General features: G+C 43.5%; 2 protein-coding genes across 2 annotated transcripts in view; one reads left to right on the top strand and one right to left on the bottom strand.

Annotated features, from left to right (window-relative positions):
• The window catches only part of macrod2 (mono-ADP ribosylhydrolase 2), a 424,084-nt gene that overhangs the window by 145,950 nt on the left and 259,424 nt on the right, over nt 1-18,710 (top strand). The window lies entirely within an intron of this gene.
• LOC143421849 (uncharacterized) lies at nt 1,932-16,125 on the bottom strand. The gene is made up of 3 exons (XM_076891963.1): nt 14,539-16,125; nt 14,123-14,490; nt 1,932-1,953 (listed from the first exon to the last, which is right to left on the bottom strand). Exons 1-3 carry the CDS (start codon nt 15,721-15,723, stop codon nt 1,932-1,934), a joined length of 1,575 nt encoding a protein of 524 aa, XP_076748078.1. The 5' UTR covers nt 15,724-16,125.

Genomic DNA, 18,710 nt, shown 5'->3' with positions numbered 1-18,710 from the left:
AAGCAGCAGTGATAAAGCCATGTCTCACACGGTTATTGATGTATATATATATACGTTCTTATTCTAGGATTGCTGCGTTTCTGCAGCTATGCTGTTTCTTAGGATCCCACCAGAGATTTGTCATGCCTTATGGTAAATTTACTGAAGCATAAGCTGAAGCGCTGGAGTACTTGTTCTGTTTTGTTATCCACTGAGAATTTCTTGGTCTGTATATGACTTCATATTAAAAAACAGGAGGACAAAGGAGGGGGGAACAACTAAGCTGCAGTGCCTCTGCACCTCACTGTACAATACCTTGTGCAATACTTTTTGTAAATAGTCAACAGTGCAATAGACTCAATACTTGAAATGTGCAATTCACTTGTATTTTTATTTTTTATTCCTATTTATTCTATTTATCCCCTTTGTATATTTTATTTATATTTGTCTCTGTATTTATATATGTGTGTGTGTGTGTGTGTGTGTGTGTGTGTGTGTGTGTGTGTGTGTGTGTGTGTGTGTATATATATATAACAGTTCTGTAACTGTAACTTCGGTCGTTGCTGTGCTTTTTTTGGAAGTCGAATTTCCCAGAGGAACCCACCCGAGGGATTAATAAAGTTCTATCTTATCTTATCTTATCTTATCTTATCTTATCTTATATTACCTCATGAATATTGATATCCTGTAATTTGTGTCTGGCTTACGTTCGGATGCTTCTTTGTGCTTTATGTGTAAAAAATACGCACACACACACACTGACTCTATAATCCTGAGTCTGGCTCAGCTGTTAAATGTTTTATTTACTGAGCCTTGATGAGATAAGAGCCGGGTGTTTTGGAATGTCTGTCTGAGGACATCTCTGTGTGTGTACGCTTCTTTTAAGTGCTGATTGGTCATTTGGCATTCGTCCCTCAACACCAAAATGGACTCTTGGAGCAACTCATGAAGGCTATAAACATAAGCAGCTGATAGCGGGGCTATCTGAAAGAGGGGGGAGAAAAATAATAATCTTGATAATACACATTTATTTTGAAACGTTCTGCGGGGATATTCAACAAATGCATTTTAGACTTTTAAGGGTGTTGCTGATTAGCGAGGAGCTTAACGGTTTGTGGGGAGAGATTGTTGCATATATTTCAGTTTTTCAATCGCTCTCTCTTTCTACATGTAATACTGAGGCAGGCCAGTTAAGGAATCAAAAGAGCCTAACTGCACGGAAAATGGATCTGTGCTGGGTGGCTTGTTAATTCCCTGGTGTGCCTCCTGAGGTGAATCGCTGTCGATGCGGACGTTGTCTTTGATCATTCACAAAGCATGTCGTAGCAAGGTCTGCACAGGCACCCAACAGATGGTCATTAAATCGTGCGTTATATTTTACTGGAGCTTTTTTTACATTCCTGCAAGATCTCTGGGCTTTTATTGCTGCTGTTTAAGATGGCCAGCATGCTGATTGTAAACAAGCTGAGACTTTTTTTTTGCGAATATGCCAATAGAGCCAACAACAATGTGCATGCAGACCTTGCATAATTCTCACTCAGAACGTCCACTGCTTACAGAGACATAACCATTAGACAGGATTAGCCTTTAAATTTTTATTGATTATAGGATGTACTTTTTAAAAAAATTGTTTAAGGTGTAAATAGTGTAAAATGGTATGCGGCCTGCTCTGAAGAAGCTCACTGTTTTTAGATGCCAACAAACCCTAACAGAACCTTGCTCACCAGCTGAGCAATAATGATGACCTCTGAACTCCAGTCAGCTGTGCTTCAGCAGCTCGCCTAAGTGTCAGTAAGCATCACGGAGACAGTAATCCCTAATTACCTCTGTATGATTGGCTACTGACCAGAAATGGAAATCCACCTTAATGATGTATGTCATCTAGCTGGCATTTAAATTGCTGACTTCCACCAGCTACCGCAGTAAAGCGAGAAACAAATGTTCAAATCTCTTCAAGGTGACTCTGGTCTGGACCTGTGCATACAGAAGCAGAAAGCTTGAGAACGAAACTGCGAAACTATAGGAGGTAATGGAAAAAGAAAATGTTGATGAAGTTGTATGTAATGCAACTTAATCTGCAAACCTAGCCAGCGGTTTTGTGGTTTTGCAAGGCTTCACCGGTTACTGGATCCAACTTGGTGCTGCCTTTGTTTTTCATCGCGTTTCTTTAACACACGATATGCTGTATGTCTCAGCATGCACTATAAGAATGTTATGCAAAAGCAGATATTAGAATTAAATAATTCGGTGTTTAAAGTATCTGTTTTTGGCTTGCTGTAACTGTGGTTTATGCCCATCTGTTTATATTTTTGCACATCCACATTCAGATCCAAGTGCAACACCCTCCTTTAACCTGCTTGAGCTTGAATATATATTCATTTGCATTAAATGCAATTCTATTTCAGTTCAAACTGTTGCAAATGAACTCTTTTGAACACCCATGCAAACTCCTACATAAGCCCACGTTCTTTATTCATTATTTTGTCATGTGAATTTTGCTGCACCATATAGCCTTTCCAGATCTTTTCATATTAGCAGGCAAAATGAGGGACAAAGGCTATGTGTTATGTTAGTATGGAGGCCAAAGTTCCTGACAGGGCAATTTGCTGTCTTTTCTTTTTGGTGAGGGGAGACAATAGACAGCTGTAGGCTCATTCGGGTTCCCTGTGTGCTGCAGTGTGAAAGCAGCTTGGCTTTTTGCCCCTAAGGTCAGTGCAGGGATCTCAAACACCACGACTGATGAGCACTAATCGGGCCTCCTCGGCAAACACAAGCCTTTCTCTGTAACCTTCAAGCCGTGAAACACAATTTCCAGAGGCAGCGGGGAGTCCGGGGGACCACGAAGTCAACAAGCAAATTGGGGGAGTGGTTGCAGAGCACACACAACACACAGTCAGTACATCTGTTTTCAATGTAGCAGCCTGATAAGACCCTGCTTTCAGAAGTAATCCGAATTAAAAATGTAACAACATTTATTTGCCTATATTTCACATTTTAATATAGAAGATGTTTGTGAAAACAACCTTGTTGTAAATAACTTTTTATGTTGTTTGACAATACTGATGTAACATTTATTGATCGTACCAATTAGCAGTTTATAAAAGTGGTTGCTACATAGGATGAACGGTCTCATGAGATCCGGTGCACCAGACCTATAATGAATTATAAATCTAATTTTAGTTCCCCAATGTTTTTAGATTTATAATTCATCCCTCCGGTAATGTTGAAGCTGTGCTTGTGTTCGAGCTTTATTGCGATACTTTATCTTATACATTGACACGTCTGCTGGTTGTCTATGTAAATAAGAGCAGACAGACTTAAGAAACTAATAAAAAAGTCTTGTAAATAACATAAACTAAAACACCCAAAAGGATCATTACATTGTAATTTGAAAACATGCAATAATACTTGCATATTTATTGACCTTCCTTTGAAGAAGCATTAATTTGAAGTGTTTCATCTTTTACATATGAACTGTTTTGATGACAGCGTAGCGTTGACCTCCTTATTTGACAGATGTAACCACCCATACACGAGCAGCATTCCTTTCATTGCAGCAACGACTGGAGCTGATTAAAGAATTGAAATGGTCCATTTAACCCCTAACACAGGCAAGACCTACCTGTGTGATGGTACCATTACTTTGCAGTAATTCCTGCAGGCGGCAGCTTGAATTGATCCCCCCTCAGCCATCAGGAAGTTTTAGTGCTGCTATGTGTGTGCTCAAAGCCCAGTTTAATAAAGCTAGCTGGTCATGAGCAGTTAAACCAGAGGAGAACAATAAATAAACAGACTCGCTCTGTCCTCATCTACTCTACCACCACTTTCTTCTGCACCACTTCAGCCACATGGCTTAAGTGCTGCATGCAGAGAGGTCAGCATGTGGGCATGGCTGGCTTCTATCTGGGTCCGGCACTGACCCTCTTAGTGCCATTATTAGACCAGCACATCTGGGTGAGGGTTTTATTATATATTTATAATATATAATATAATATATTATGTATATATAATATAATATGTATATATATATATATATGTATGTATGTATGTATATATATATGTGCGTGTATGTATGTATATATATATATATATATATATATATATATATATATATATATATAGTAAACTCTAAATAGTGTACTTTATGGGAAATCAGTGTTTTTATTATGTATAAACATGGTGATAGGAATGTGTTATGAGACTGCTGCCACAACACAGGCCATCGGTGGGGCAGATTGATGTTGAGGGGCCTGGCCGATGGAGATAGAGTTTATCTGCTGCAGTCTGGGATATGAAATCTAATCACATGAGTGCCAGGTGAGGAAGAGCAGCCGCAGATGAGCCACTAACGCACACCATCACACTTGTATTCAACAAATGGCAAGGAATTTCTCTCTGCTGGGTTGAGACAGGCGATAAGCTTCAGACAAGAACGCTCTCGCTCCACAGATCTGTCTCTCAGAGGAAGAGGAAGTGAATGAAAGAGGATGGCATTAGAGAGAGAAGAGGGAAAAAAGGTTAGCTATGGAAAACGTAAAAAAAAATCCCGAAAAAACTCTCAAAATACCCGGCAGCCAAAAATAACATACCACCTTGGCATATTTTTTGTTAATTGTACTCTTCACAATATGATCTGGTTTTTCTATTTTTGTTTGAGTGTAGTCAATAAAGGGCTTAAAATCAACAAGTTTACATTAATAATGGATTGTTGTTTCTCTCAATACATCCTCCAAACCCATATAAAGCCCTTTATACAAAAGCATTAAACCAAGCTTTACTCACAGCCCCAGGCTTCTGCGCCTAGGTGGTTTGTGTTGCACTCTTTACCTGCACTTCAGCTGTATTGATGCCACAGGTATGATTTCAGTGCTGTTTGAAGCTGCATCCACACAGAGAACGATTTGTTGTTCGTGCATTGCATTGAAGCTGAATCTGAGTGCCTAGGTATCCCTACAGTATATTTACTACCCTGTGACACACAGGCTTCTCGCATGACATCACGTTGCTCGAGAGTTGTCCACCATGTTGGATGTGACACAACCATTGATTCCCAGGGAAAAAGGTACATCCCCTGATTGGCTGATGAGTGGTTCCTGCAGGCTGTTGGCTATTGCTAGAGCCTGCAGCGCCAGAAACCTCTTTGGGCTTGCTTTGCTTGCTAGCAGATTGCTGTGATTGGCTGTAGTTTGCATGGAACATGCCAGCTTGTCTGCTAACAAGCAGGTTAGTGATTAGTAAAACTTGAGAAAGTGTGATACAAACCACAAACGGACAGTGTTCGCCTTCAAAGTAAAAGTTGCCTCAGCGCTGCATTTTAAAAGGTATCTTTGGTCACACTTTTTACAGTTTCATGGCCACTTGGAGAGCAGTTGGTAAGTGTTTGCAGACAAGTTGGCAATTTGCTGTTGACCAAAGCAGCTGTTTGGGGAATTTACCTTTTTATTTGTAATGATTGGTGTTTCTCAGGGGCTTACTGATTGATCTCAATGCCTGTGTGACTTGAGCTTTAGTCACCAGCAGTCCTGCACTGGGACCTACCTACTTCATGTTAACAGTGTTGATGAAGTTGATGAATGTTATTGACTTTTGATGTTGTTTGCTTGCCATGTTGCTGCTGTTCTCTTCTGTTTGGATGCAGAGTAAGCTCTCCATAGTTTGAGCCACTTTTATATCATTTTTAAAAAATAGGACCCCTATTTCAACCTGTGTGTATGTTTTTTTTGTCTTGTTTTTTTTTTATCTCCTGCATTCTTTCCTACATCTTTATATCAGGGCTCTTTGGTATCTTAACTTAGACACTCTTAAGTTACTGACTATAGCCCAAAGTCCCACATAAGACATAAAATATGCTTCTGTCTAAATGAATTGCTTGGATTTATGACATAAGGTGATATGAGTACCGTACATATACAAGTTTATGTTCTTCCATGAATATGCTTTCCCGTGTGTCTGCGTTTTTATGTATCCATCCATCCATTTATTTTCTACCACTTATCCAATTCATGGTTGCATTGGAGATGGAGGCTCTCCCAAGACATCACAGGGCAAGAGGTGGGGTACAGCCTGGACAGTTTGCCAGTCAACACATAGAGACAGATGACCATTTACGGTCACATTCACGCCCAAATTAGAATCACTGGTTATCTAACAAGCATTTCTTCACACTGTGGGAGGAACACAGAATAGCCTCAGCCGGTTGGTGGATTCGAGCCCAGGACCTACCATTTGTTAAATTTGATAAAATGCCGTTTTCCTTTGAAGACTTCAATTCTTATTGCTACTAACTGCTATGTTGTGCAGGTAACAGACCAACACATGTCTCGAGTGGTACACATGGAGCTACCTGCTGCTCTAGTGAAGCTTCACCAGCATGTACTCAGTTTTAAACTTTGGTCTTTGTTTGGATTCTTAAATCTTTGAAACTTGGTTTATTTTTGAACATATAGTGTACCTGCACTTACAAGTTTGATAGTGAGCCCTGAAAGGAATCAGCAACTTGGTACTTTCTGTGTTTTACTTGGTGTAACAGGCAGGAAGTAAAATGCTTTTGAGTGAGGATCACACAGTGTGCTACACATGGCTATGGCACACTGCGCTGAGATTTTTACTGACTTTTATGTACCACATAATAAATACATTTTTTTTTTAAATAAGACATATGTGGATATATGTGGTAAATGAAATAAACTCAATGTCAAGATCAGGAGAATCATGAGGGAAGGATTATTTTTCCATGTTATCTTTTCTCACATGTAGCACAGGGGGTGCAGATGCACTCTTCCTTGGTATTAGGAACGTATGTGAATAGTCAGCTAGATGATTAAACTCAGTGCCCTTGCTAGTCCACCTGAAACGCTCGTAGGCGTAGGTTAAACAAATTATTCATATTTTAATAATGTACAACTCAAAGGATGTTATGTAGCCACCTGCCCTTGGTTGGGGCAGCAGCTCAGGCAGACGGCGGCACACACTATCTCTATCTATCTCTACGTCTCAGCAATTCTAGCCTGAAAAACAGTTTTATGCATGTTGTGTCACAGTGAATTGACATAGAAGCACTTGAACAAGGCCGTACTTAACTATATGCTATGCATTCATTCAGCTTCAGGTTAATCTGCAGGGAACCTGGTGATAGCACTGCTAACATTAGCCATTCTCTTTAGATAAATATGACGCATTTCAGCTGTATTTGAAATACGATTTGATTATTTAAAATGTGGTTCATTGTTTTCAATGGCTCCTAAATACAAATACGCTGTTTAACCTCATCCATCGGCTTGAGCTCAGTCGGGAGTCTTTTTTCCCTCCTTAATTGACTAATAAATGATGCTAGCATCAGTAATTGCTATAGTTACAAAGGGCTGAACCAAGAGAGATGATGCATTCATTGTAAATGCCGCCATCATCATTATTAATACTATGGATGTTTACACGTGGGGGAAACAGGTTTAAAAAAATGTTCAACACCAGAAACTCCACTTTGCCGTGTGGCTATTAGGGCCCCAAAAATGTTATGAAACAAACTCCTATTACTCATTGAGCGGCAGGATAATCATTTTGACAGGACTTTTAGATGGAACGGGCAAAGAGAGAAAATTACAAATCTGAGGGAGAGAATCAGCAAATGGGAGATGTCCTCTTTGCCTTTAAGTTCTCCCTCAGTCTGAGACGGGTAATGGGTGCGCAGTGTTTATCCTTTATGAAATACATGTCACAGATGTCACAAAAAGAAAAATATTTAATATTTAGATTTTTTTTAAATGCAATCTCAAGCTAAAATGGGAGTTTCACTCTCTGAGTTGCGATGTATTATCCTTTATATGCAGTCTTCTGCCCAGTTTCTCATCTCCTGGTCAGAAGAATCTTATAACGCTATTGTAAATCTCTAGAGACCAAAAGGTTCAACACTCCAAAAGTAATGAATTTGTCAGAACACGTTCAGTATGCTGTGCTGTATATTAGCCGTTAAATCCCACTTGCCCTAAGTCCATATATATAGTTTCTGCGAAATGAGTGTTGGAGGGTGTGATGGTGATGATGACCTCTTCACCCGGTCACTGATAAAGCCATCAGATGTCTTTATGAAAGGGCAGCTGGATACTTCTCTTATTTCCTTTACTCGCCCAGCATACCTACCCATCAACAACCACGTGCTCATCCTTCACGCTTCTCTCGAACTGGCGACCCCAGACTAGGATGCAGTACCATCCGTTTGCCAACACGGAGATTGTTTTTCAGCCATTGAAATTTTACCCTGCAAGATCAATGTTGCAGCTGGCCTGAGAGATCCCAGAGAGGACTAGAAGGGGGGTGAGGTCAGGGTTTTCTCCCAGACTCCCTGTGGTGTGTTTAGGGTAAGATCGGGCACTCTGAAATCAGTCTTTTTACTGACAGCTGAGGTTTAGTCTTCAACCGGGGCCTGACAAGACCAGCTGGCCTGGCTGATATTCTTAATATCATTTTACCTGCTGGCTCTCAGCTACTGATGAAACTTTCAACAACTCAGATAACATCTAACTTTGATAAGTTATTTAAAACATGTTTTTCTTTTTCACTCGGGCCGGGTAATTCCTAAACTGCAACATTTCCGTGTTCCCCTTCGTATCTCATTAACTAATCTGTTTATTCAGAGGAGATGAAATTGGAGATGAAGCTGCTTTTTCTGCTCTGCGTTACAGGCCCGACCCACCCCATTGTTCTTTTATTCTCTCATTTTTTTTAATTTTTTTATTTTGCTTGTTCAAAATTAGATGGATGCAGAGTGATTTTATGCTTTCAGCTTAGTAATGGTATTATGCAAAATACCATTACCCTCAAAAGGACACTCCAAAGTGTGGAAGTGGGTCAAGCGCTTATTTTAAAAAGGGGTTATCTGTGGAGTTGTGGAAAAAAAACAACACAAACACCCATGTCTTCCTTACTCTTAGCTTCGAGAGCCATTCAGCAGAGAGGGAGACATTTTAGCTGGAATGATGGTGAGCAAAGGTTTCCTGTAACTAATGGTCATTGTTAGTTTGGTTTAAGAAGCACACTAGACTGAGACATCCAGAGCTCCCATACAATATTTTTCTTTCTTTTTTTCTTTCACTCCCTTCCTTTTCTCAGTCTCGCACTCTCAGCTTGTAAAGGTGCTGTTGAGATTCTGGTGAATATGCCATAATGGAAGCTCTTTGTTTGCTCAGGTGCCGATCCTTCACAATGGGCGGATAATGGAAGAACACTTTAGAGACAGATGTTCCCTCTTCATCACACTCATCAGTGTGACCCTCTTTGAAAGGAAAGGGAGGGAACCGAAAGAGAAAAATCATATTAGACAGATATGCCGTCCTCTATCCTTTTGCAGTAATTTTAGCTGTTTACATGTTCAAAGCTTAATCCAACATTGCTGTTCGCATGTTCTAAAATACCAGAGGACCTCTGTAAGACAAGCGTGCCTGCTAATCATGTTGACCCCCAATAATTTGCTTAATTCAGTTTAGCTGTGGAGCTACAAATGAAAGGTGTCCCGTCAGCTCAGTGAGCGTTCATTAAAACAAGCATAAACAGAGCAAAACAGAAAAAGCAAACAGAGGCATATTTCGGGTTGCCGCATGGCACACTTTTCCAGAGTGTTTATTAGTTATGGGTCACCTTGAAGGTTGAGGAGTGGATGGAGGGCAATCAATAGCAAAGCCAATAAGGAAGCAAGAGGCTAAGGTTAAGAGAGTAATCCTTGATGGTAAAGCAGGAAATCTATAAAAAGAATGATTTCTCCACTCCTGCAGGGTAGAAGATGCTGTTTATTAGAACAAGGTTGAGGCCAGAAACACGGGGTAACACCAAGTGGAAAAACATTGACCTACTCTATATCTATATTAGAGATGGACCGATCCGATATTACGTATCGGTATTGGTCCGATACTGACCTAAATTACTGGATCGGATATCGGAGAAAAATAAAAAATGTAATCCAATCCATTAAATATCACGAAAGCACCTCACAAAACTTGCAACACGCCGTAACTCACCTCAGAACGTTAGCACGTCGGAGTAGTATGCATCACGTGATAGAGCGGCTGTGGCATGCGGGACCTGTCGGTGGTCTGGATAGCATTTGGAGCTTCGCTAGCAACCCGGCATTTCATCTCCGACAAAGTTATCCCGAGAGAAGTAAAGCAAGTGTGTAAGTCCATCTCTGAATGTTTGTAAAGCATTCCTGCGTTAAGCTTAACAAACGATATATGGAGCGACTGCCTCTTCTTGCTGCTACTTCAATCATGAAACTGCTTAACGATCAGCTGATCGGCTTTTCTGTCGCGAGTCCGTGTCTCTAGTTTGCTTTTGGCCCACTTTGCACCAGAAAGAGGAAACCAGCGGCTGAACAACAGCAGCACGTTTAAGCTTGATCAGCTGTTGTTAGAATTTATTTATTATTACTTTCTACTCGAGGATCTTTTTCTACGTAGCTGACGCTGGTAACTGTGCAGGGGCGGATCTAGCAAAGTTTAGCCAGGGGGGCCGATAGGGAATTAACAGGGAAAAGGGGGCACAAAGACATACTTTTCTTTCTTATTCTCATTTAAAATGTCTAGCTTTTAATAAATAATTATCTGACACCCAAAGTTTTAATTTGATGTAAAATGAATAGAAGTCAATTACTGTATATAGTAACTATTAAGTCTAATATATATACCCTAGTAAGCTATAGTACTTTTTCCTTTGGGAAGGTACCATCTGTGCAGTCTGCAATTTTGTTGAAGAAAGATGTTGAATCTATTTAATATTTCTTGAAAAATAATTGATTTCTGTGCATTTTTTTTCACACTGCATCAAATTAAGGTTGATTACGTCGATTAAGCATCATGAGGTGGAGTGTGAGGGGTGGTTCCCTATTTTTTATTTACTTATTTTTGTTGTTGCTGGGAGTTGGAACCCTATTAGTTAGGTTGCTTAATATTTATGCTAAGTACTCTTTAAAATACCAGAATAGGGAGGATGGTGTAGGTTTAAGTTTATTAGATTGATCAGTATTGCTGAACTATGAAATATTTTTTTTTGCATACAGGTATAACAGAATAGCTTTAGTGTAGTTGTTTTAAACTTGAGTATGAACTTATACAAAATGCAGCAAGATATTTAAAAAACAGTTTTGTTGATTAAAAAACACTATATCGGATTCATATCGGTATCGGCAGATATCCAAATTTATGATATCGGTATCGAACATAAAAAAGTGGTATCGTGCCATCTCTAATCTATATATGTATAACTCTCCATCCATCCTAATCTACAAAAACCTTTTCATCACTGACGAATGCTACTTTTAGAATTAAAGTCTTCTGTTTTTTTTCTGTTTAATCGTATTGAGATTTGTGTCTGTATATTAAATTTGAAGTAGTCTGGCCCAGTCTCCAATTATACAACTTTTCTTGCTTTCACAGAACTTCACTAAATCCAGAGTAATATATTGTGATTACAGACTTGAGGATACTGCCAGAAAAGTTGTTAGAGCTGGCAGCTGTGACCGTTTTAAGATAACTTTGCTACAATAGGTAAATAGCATAATTTGTGCTTTCATCTTACACATGAACCTATAATAATAAATGGCAGCAAACAAGTACGGGCTTTCACCAATCATTACTTAATCCCTCACATAGCTTCAGTCATAATTAAGCAAATCTGGAGAGAACAAAATGATGTCGCTTGTGTCTTTACATCAGTCAGACATGCTGACTACTCAGTTTTTCTTCCTCCCAGGGACAATGCACGGTGATCAGCAGCACTTAAGTAAAACTTAAACATCAGCTTGTGGTGCTTAGGCTACCATTTCTTTTTAAAAACTAAAAGCGGATCTGGATTCTGCTCACGGCTTGGTATTTGTTGACGTGTCTCTTGATGCAGCACTTCTCTGACACATGTTATCTTACCTGCTTTTTACCAAGTATCCCCAATTCTTTCTATTTTACAGACAAAACTAAGGCTTTCTTTGTCTCACAGCAGTAATTGTCATGAATCGCTGTGCGGCAGGCAGGAGTTGGACCCAAAGTGCAGGACTCACAGACTCAGGGAGGTGAACTCAAAACTCAGCTTTATTTGCTGGCAGGGAAGAGAAAAAAAAAAAAAAAAAAAAAAAAAAAAAAAAAAAAAAAACATACAAACTAATCTAAACTGGGAACTTGGAAAACTCACAGAGAGACACACAGGGAGATCCACACAGCAAGAGGGACGACGCGACACTGACTCAGAGAAACACAGGGTTTAAATACACTGGGAAGTAACGAGGGGAATGAGACACAGAAGGAGGGCACAGCTGGGAGAAATCAGGACTGACGAGACAAGCAAAGCAGGACGCATTCACATGAGACACGGACCATCAAAGTAAAACAGGAAGTATCACACAGAGACGCGAACTTGACACAGTGGAGACAGCAACTAAGAAATACAGAGACATAAACCATAAGGCAGAGGTCTAAGAACCAAAATACACAGGGAAATACTCAGCTGGGAACACAAGAGACTAGACTAGAGAGAGTAACAAAAAACCAACCATGAGAACATAATGCACAATGCAGAGTGACAGAAAACAAGAAACTCAAACATGCAAAGACACACAATTACACAGAACAGAGGAGACACAGAGAGACATGAAGGGCAAGGGATCAAAACTAGAAGCCATAGAATAAATCACACACAAGTACAATAATACAAAAATCACAAAGAACTAAAAACGCTGGGTCAGGAGACCCAGGACCGTGACAGTACCCCCCCCCCTCAAGGGCTGGCTCCAGACAGCCCAAACACAGAAAAACAAAACCAAACAAACAACCCAGGGCGGGCGGCGGGGGCCCAGGACGGAGGGCTCGGAACAGAAAACAAAAGAAGAGCACGGCAAACACCGGAGCCCAAGAAAACAACCCAAACACAGAGCAGTTCAGGGGGCCGACCATGCGGAAGGCAACGGCGGAGACGTGGAACCAGTTCAGGGGGCCGACCGTGCGGAAGGCAACGGCGGAGACGCGGAACCAGTTCAGGGGGCCGACCGTGCGGAAGGCAACGGCGGAGACGCGGAACCAGTTCAGGGGGCCGACCGTGCGGAAGGCAACGGCGGAGACGCGGAACCAGTTCAGGGGGCCGACCGTGCGGAAGGCAACGGCGGAGACGCGGAACCAGTTCAGGGGGCCGGCCGTGCACAAGGCAACGGCGGCGGCGAAGGAGACAACGGAGCAGTTCAGGAGGCCGACCGCGCGGAAGGCGGCGGCGGCGGCGAAGGAGACAACGGAGCAGTTCAGGGGGCCGACCGCGCGGAAGGCGGCGGCGGCGGCGAAGGAGACAACGGAGCAGTTCAGGGGGCCGACCGCGCGGAAGGCAGCGGCGGCCCCCCAGTCTCAGGCGTGCTGGCCATGGCCTGGTGGGCACAGGACCAGTCGAGGCCGGACCAGACGAGGACGCAGAAGCAGAGGCTGAGGCCGGACCAGACGAGGACGCAGAAGCAGAGGCTGAGGCCGGACCAGACGAGGACGCAGAAGCAGAGGCTGAGGCCGGACCAGACGAGGACGCAGAAGCAGAGGCTGAGGCCGGACCAGACGAGGACGCAGAAGCAGAGGCTGAGGCCGGACCAGACGAGGACGCAGAAGCAGAGGCTGAGGCCGGACCAGACGAGGACGCAGAAGCAGAGGCTGAGGCCGGACCAGACGAGGACGCAGAAGCAGAGGCTGAGGCCGGACCAGACGAGGACGCAGAAGCAGAGGCTGAGGCTGGCCCAGGCGTAGCAGAAGCACAGGCTGGCCCAGGCGTAGCAGAAGCACAGGCTGGCCCAGGCGTAGCAGAAGCACAGGCTGGCCCAGGCGTAGCAGAAGCACAGGCAGAGGCTGGCCCAGGCGATGACGAGGCGGTCGCAGGTGGCGGCTGGACAGGCTCCTCGGGCCCTCCAGCTGATGCGGCGTGAGGCTGAACGGGCCCCTCGGACCCTCCAGCGGAGACAGGAGGCTGAACGGGCCCCTCGGACCCTCCAGCTGACGAGGCGTGAGGCTGGACGGGCCCCTCGGACCCTCCAGCGGAGACAGGAGGCTGGACGGGCCCCTCGGACCCTCCAGCGGAGACAGGAGGCTGGACGGGCCCCTCGGACCCTCCAGCGGAGACAGGAGGCTGGACGGGCCCCTCGGACCCTCCAGCGGAGACAGGAGGCTGGACGGGCCCCTCGGACCCTCCAGCGGAGACAGGAGGCTGAACGGGCCCCTCGGACCCTCCAGCGGAGACGAGGAGGTGCTGGCTGGGCTCACTGGAACCCCCAGCGGACGAGGTAGATGGCGGCACGGGAGCCGCGGAGTGCTGGATGAGCTCATCCGAGCTTCCAGCAGGAGCCGATGTAGAGCCAGAGAGAATTGGGACCCCGGGCTCAACGTTAAGCTGGCTAGAAAACTGCACTGCTACGGGGAACTGGGCCAAAGGTTCAGGTGCGAGCTGAGCTGCTGGACACACGGGGACCTGAGCTGCTGGACACACGGGGACCTGAGCTGCTGGACACACGGGGACCTGAGCTGCTGGACACACGGGGACCTGAGCTGCTGGACACACGGGGACCTGAGCTGCTAACGGTGGAGAAGTAAATGACTGCACAGGGGACTGAACTGATGTCTGTAGTAACGGTGGTGGTGAGAGTGGAGTAGGTGGTGGAGTTAATGACTTCACAGGGGAATGAACTAGAGGTAGTGACGGTTGTGGTGCTGGTGGTTGAGTGGGTGACTGTGCTAAAGGAGGCTGCACTGGGGACACTGGAGACTGCACTGGGGAAAGCAGGGCTGCAGGAGGCTGCACTGGGGACACTGGAGACTGCACTGGGGACACTGGAGACTGCACTGGGGACACTGGAGACTGCACTGGGGACACTGGAGACTGCACTGGGGACACTGGAGACTGCACTGGGGAAAGCAGAGCTGCAGGAGACTGCGCTAGAGACTGCAGTGATGGTTGTAGTGGAGGTGTGACGGGTGGAGGAGTGGCTGAAGTGGCTGCGGGTCGGGCGGCTAGTGGCTCAGCTACAGAGCATATTAACGGCAGGGCTATGGGTTGAATGTCTGACTGAGTAGCAGCCTGAATGGCTGGGTATAGTGATGGTGGTGGTGGAAGGGAAACAGGTGGTAGTGTGGATGACGGAACTAAGGGCGACTGAGTGGCAGACCGAACTGATGACTGAAGCGATGGTAGAGGTGAAAATGGAGCGTGTGGTGGAGTTAATGGCTGTGCTAGCGGGGACACAGGAGACGCAGCTTGTAGCTGGGCAGCTAAGAGAGCTTCAGGAGGCTGGGCAGCTGATAAACTGTTCACATTACCATCCGTAGCACAAAACACAGCCCCTGAACGAATAGTCCCACGGTTCGACACAGAAAAAGAGTCCTTACTCACCACAGCCGGCGATGTACAAGTCTGAATGTCCGGCTGTGGGGTGGCGCGCTGGCGGCGTGATCGTCGTTTCTTTTTTGATGATGGCTCTGACGGGCCGAGCGGCTCCACATCCGGCCCTTCAGGCAGGTGGGTAGTAGCAGCTGGGGGATGAAGGTGGAGCTCGTTGTGGATTAAATCCTGTTCGAGTGGGTGGAGCGCACTGAGTAGCCAGGGAAGACCAGAGATTAAACGCTGTAGTTTGGTTTCCACAGCACGGCGAAATTCCTTCCCCTCATGTTCGAGCCACAGATGCAGGAGTCTTTCCACGGAGTAGATAATGTCCAGACGCAGTTCTTCTGGTGGGTTGAGTGCTGCTGGGTCCATATCTGGTCGCGTCGTACTGTCATGAATCGCTGTGCGGCAGGCAGGAGTTGGACCCAAAGTGCAGGACTCACAGACTCAGGGAGGTGAACTCAAAACTCAGCTTTATTTGCTGGCAGGGAAAAAACATACAAACTAATCTAAACTGGGAACTTGGAAAACTCACAGAGAGACACACAGGGAGATCCACACAGCAAGAGGGACGACGCGACACTGACTCAGAGAAACACAGGGTTTAAATACACTGGGAAGTAACGAGGGGAATGAGACACAGAAGGAGGGCACAGCTGGGAGAAATCAGGACTGACGAGACAAGCAAAGCAGGACGCATTCACATGAGACACGGACCATCAAAGTAAAACAGGAAGTATCACACAGAGACGCGAACTTGACACAGTGGAGACAGCAACTAAAAAATACAGAGACATAAACCATAAGGCAGAGGTCTAAGAACCAAAATACACAGGGAAATACTCAGCTGGGAACACAAGAGACTAGACTAGAGAGAGTAACAAAAAACCAACCATGAGAACATAATGCACAATGCAGAGTGACAGAAAACAAGAAACTCAAACATGCAAAGACACACAATTACACAGAACAGAGGGGACACAGAGAGACATGAAGGGCAAGGGATCAAAACTAGAAGCCATAGAATAAATCACACACAAGTACAATAATACAAAAATCACAAAGAACTAAAAACGCTGGGTCAGGAGACCCAGGACCGTGACAGTAATCTATAATCAGCTACTGTGGTTTTTTAACAAATTAATAAATGATGTTAACTAATGAGTCTAAAGCTTTTTTATTAGCATTATAGTATAAATATTTCTACAAATACTTTATTTATCTAACTCTTTCCAACTGAGAATAGATAAATGATTGCTGTAAAATAATTTTTTTTCATTAATGATTCAGTTTTTGACTCACAGTTATGTTTTCATGGCAAATTTTTTTGCAGCACTCAGCTATTGCTTATTTTTGCTGCTATTTTTCCAGCTAGTGTAACCGCTCAGACACAATGCAGCTTGTCTTACCTTGCGACATCTGCCTCCTATGCTAGAAAATGCGTACTCTACAAGTTTTAAACCTCTAATAAATCTTGGACGCTTGAGTTTATGGGCTTGCTGTTTCGCGACAGCATAAGTACATGTTTTATTGAAATATAGCAGCTTTTGGCTTTACCTTTGTAGCTAAGTGGTGATGTGTCATACAAAAAACAACTCTGAAGTGTCTTTTCCAAAAGCAAGGTGTATTCTTTATTTATAGCAGGGTTGTTATTATACTCGGTTTAATTGAGCAGCAAGAGTGAGATGCTAATGTTTTTTTCAGCAGCATATGTTAAGTGTCTCAGTATTTGAAGCCTGACCTGTCAGTGAAAGCAACAGGGCAACATTTTCCTTGGTAAATAATTAACATTGCAATTCTGCCTTCCACTGTACTCGATGCATATTGATACAGGCAATTTGTTCCCTCATCTAAGCACCCAGGTTCCTTCTGTTGGAGAAACACATGGCATCCTCTATATTCATAATGGCCACAGCAACAGCTTGTTAGGGTAATCGCTGAGCCAGTTTTTCTTCTGTTATTATACAATATGTGCAGACTATCTGTGACAAGCACTTCCTGCAGATCTCATTATTTTAAAATATTTTTCACTGTATATTTGCTGGGCACTATTGATGTGGAAGGGCCAAAGGATGCCAACACATTCACACTAGGCGCAGGGTAGAGGTCTTCCTGTCAAAGGTGACACATTTCCTTTGATAGGGATGTTCACATATTTTCTTTTTTTGCTACAGTGGGACTCTGAGAATTAGCTGTGACATTGACATATTGCGTAACTGAAAGAAATCATAAGATAAAGCAAGTGTGTCGGCATCGATTTCACTTCTTAGAATGGTAATTAACAACTTTGAAATCAACTGCAGCGCAAAAGAAATTCTTTTGTCATTGTCAAAGGAGGCTGACATTTTCCAGACAAGCTTTGTCTCTCTGTCAGGAAAAAAAAAATCTGTTTTTCTCGCCAGTTGTATGTGTTTTCCATTTTACTCCCAGCGTAGTGTTTTGTTCAGTGAGTTGAGTGGCTAGCCTGTAGCCGACTGTCAGCTCGTGTCAGTCGCAGCATCAGTAAAAGGCTGGGTGTCTTTTCGTGCTCCAGTCAGCTCACTGTCTGTGATGGTTGCTTCCACTCCACAAAACCTAAGCTCTCAAACATCCCATTAGCACCTGCTAAGTCAAGCTGAAACTTTTTAAAGGCAGTCTGACTTTGTGCATGTAATTACTCTCTCACCCAAAGACCTCTCATTCCCAATTGGCTGGGTCATAGAAGATTACTGATTTAAGTTTAACTCTCTCTTATTAGAAAAGTCATTTTGATGAAATAAGAAACCCTAAAAGACAAGATATTTTAATCATAAACTGTATGTAAAAGATGGCAAAACAGCTATAATGACAACCACTGTTTTTCAACTCAGTATGAGTGTTTTTTGGGCACTACCATGTTAGTTTTTGTAGTGAAAAATTACTGTATTTATTTGTGATGGTGAAGCTGTCAACTAATTCTAAGTTATCAGCTAATGCTTGCAACTTGGCTAACAAGATGGATCCATAAACAACTCTGTTGCAATGCACAGATACTCATATCTGCTGATTATGGTCAGATAATTCCAATAGCATGCAGCACAAACACAGTGGAAAAGTCCAAGTTAGTCACTACAAGTTAGTGGAGGCAAAAATCAGACGTCACCAGTTGGCCACAACTGCCTTTCTTGGGACTCATGGCAATCCAAGTGGCCAAAGCATGGATGCAGCAAACGTGATTACTTATTAAGCTGACTTTTTTTGAAACTGGACGTGATGAGCGAGGGATGGATCTAATTGTGAAACCACGGAAACCACAGCTGATTGACTAACATTTTGTGATTCGCTAGTTGTAAGCCAATTAGCATATCCAAAAAAGAATACTCTTTTCCGACTGTAATAAA

Source organism: Maylandia zebra, linkage group LG13, assembly GCF_041146795.1.
Source record: "Maylandia zebra isolate NMK-2024a linkage group LG13, Mzebra_GT3a, whole genome shotgun sequence".
Lineage (NCBI taxonomy): Eukaryota > Metazoa > Chordata > Actinopteri > Cichliformes > Cichlidae > Maylandia > Maylandia zebra.
Note: the sequence above shows the minus strand (reverse complement) of the source record. Positions and strands in the feature narration are given on the sequence as shown.

Excerpts from the sequence above, each read along its gene's own strand:
- LOC143421849 (XM_076891963.1), bottom strand. The coding sequence starts at position 15,723 with ATGGACCCAGCAGCACTCAACCCACCAGAAGAACTGCGTCTGGACATT. Across the intron at positions 14,491-14,538 it reads CTCCACCGTTAGCAGCTCAG|GTCCCCGTGTGTCCAGCAGC; the intron begins GTCCCCGTGTGT and ends CCAGCAGCTCAG. Across the intron at positions 1,954-14,122 it reads CCTCCTGTCTCCGCTGGAGG|GTCCAGACCAGAGTCACCTT; the intron begins GTCCGAGGGGCC and ends CTGTATGCACAG.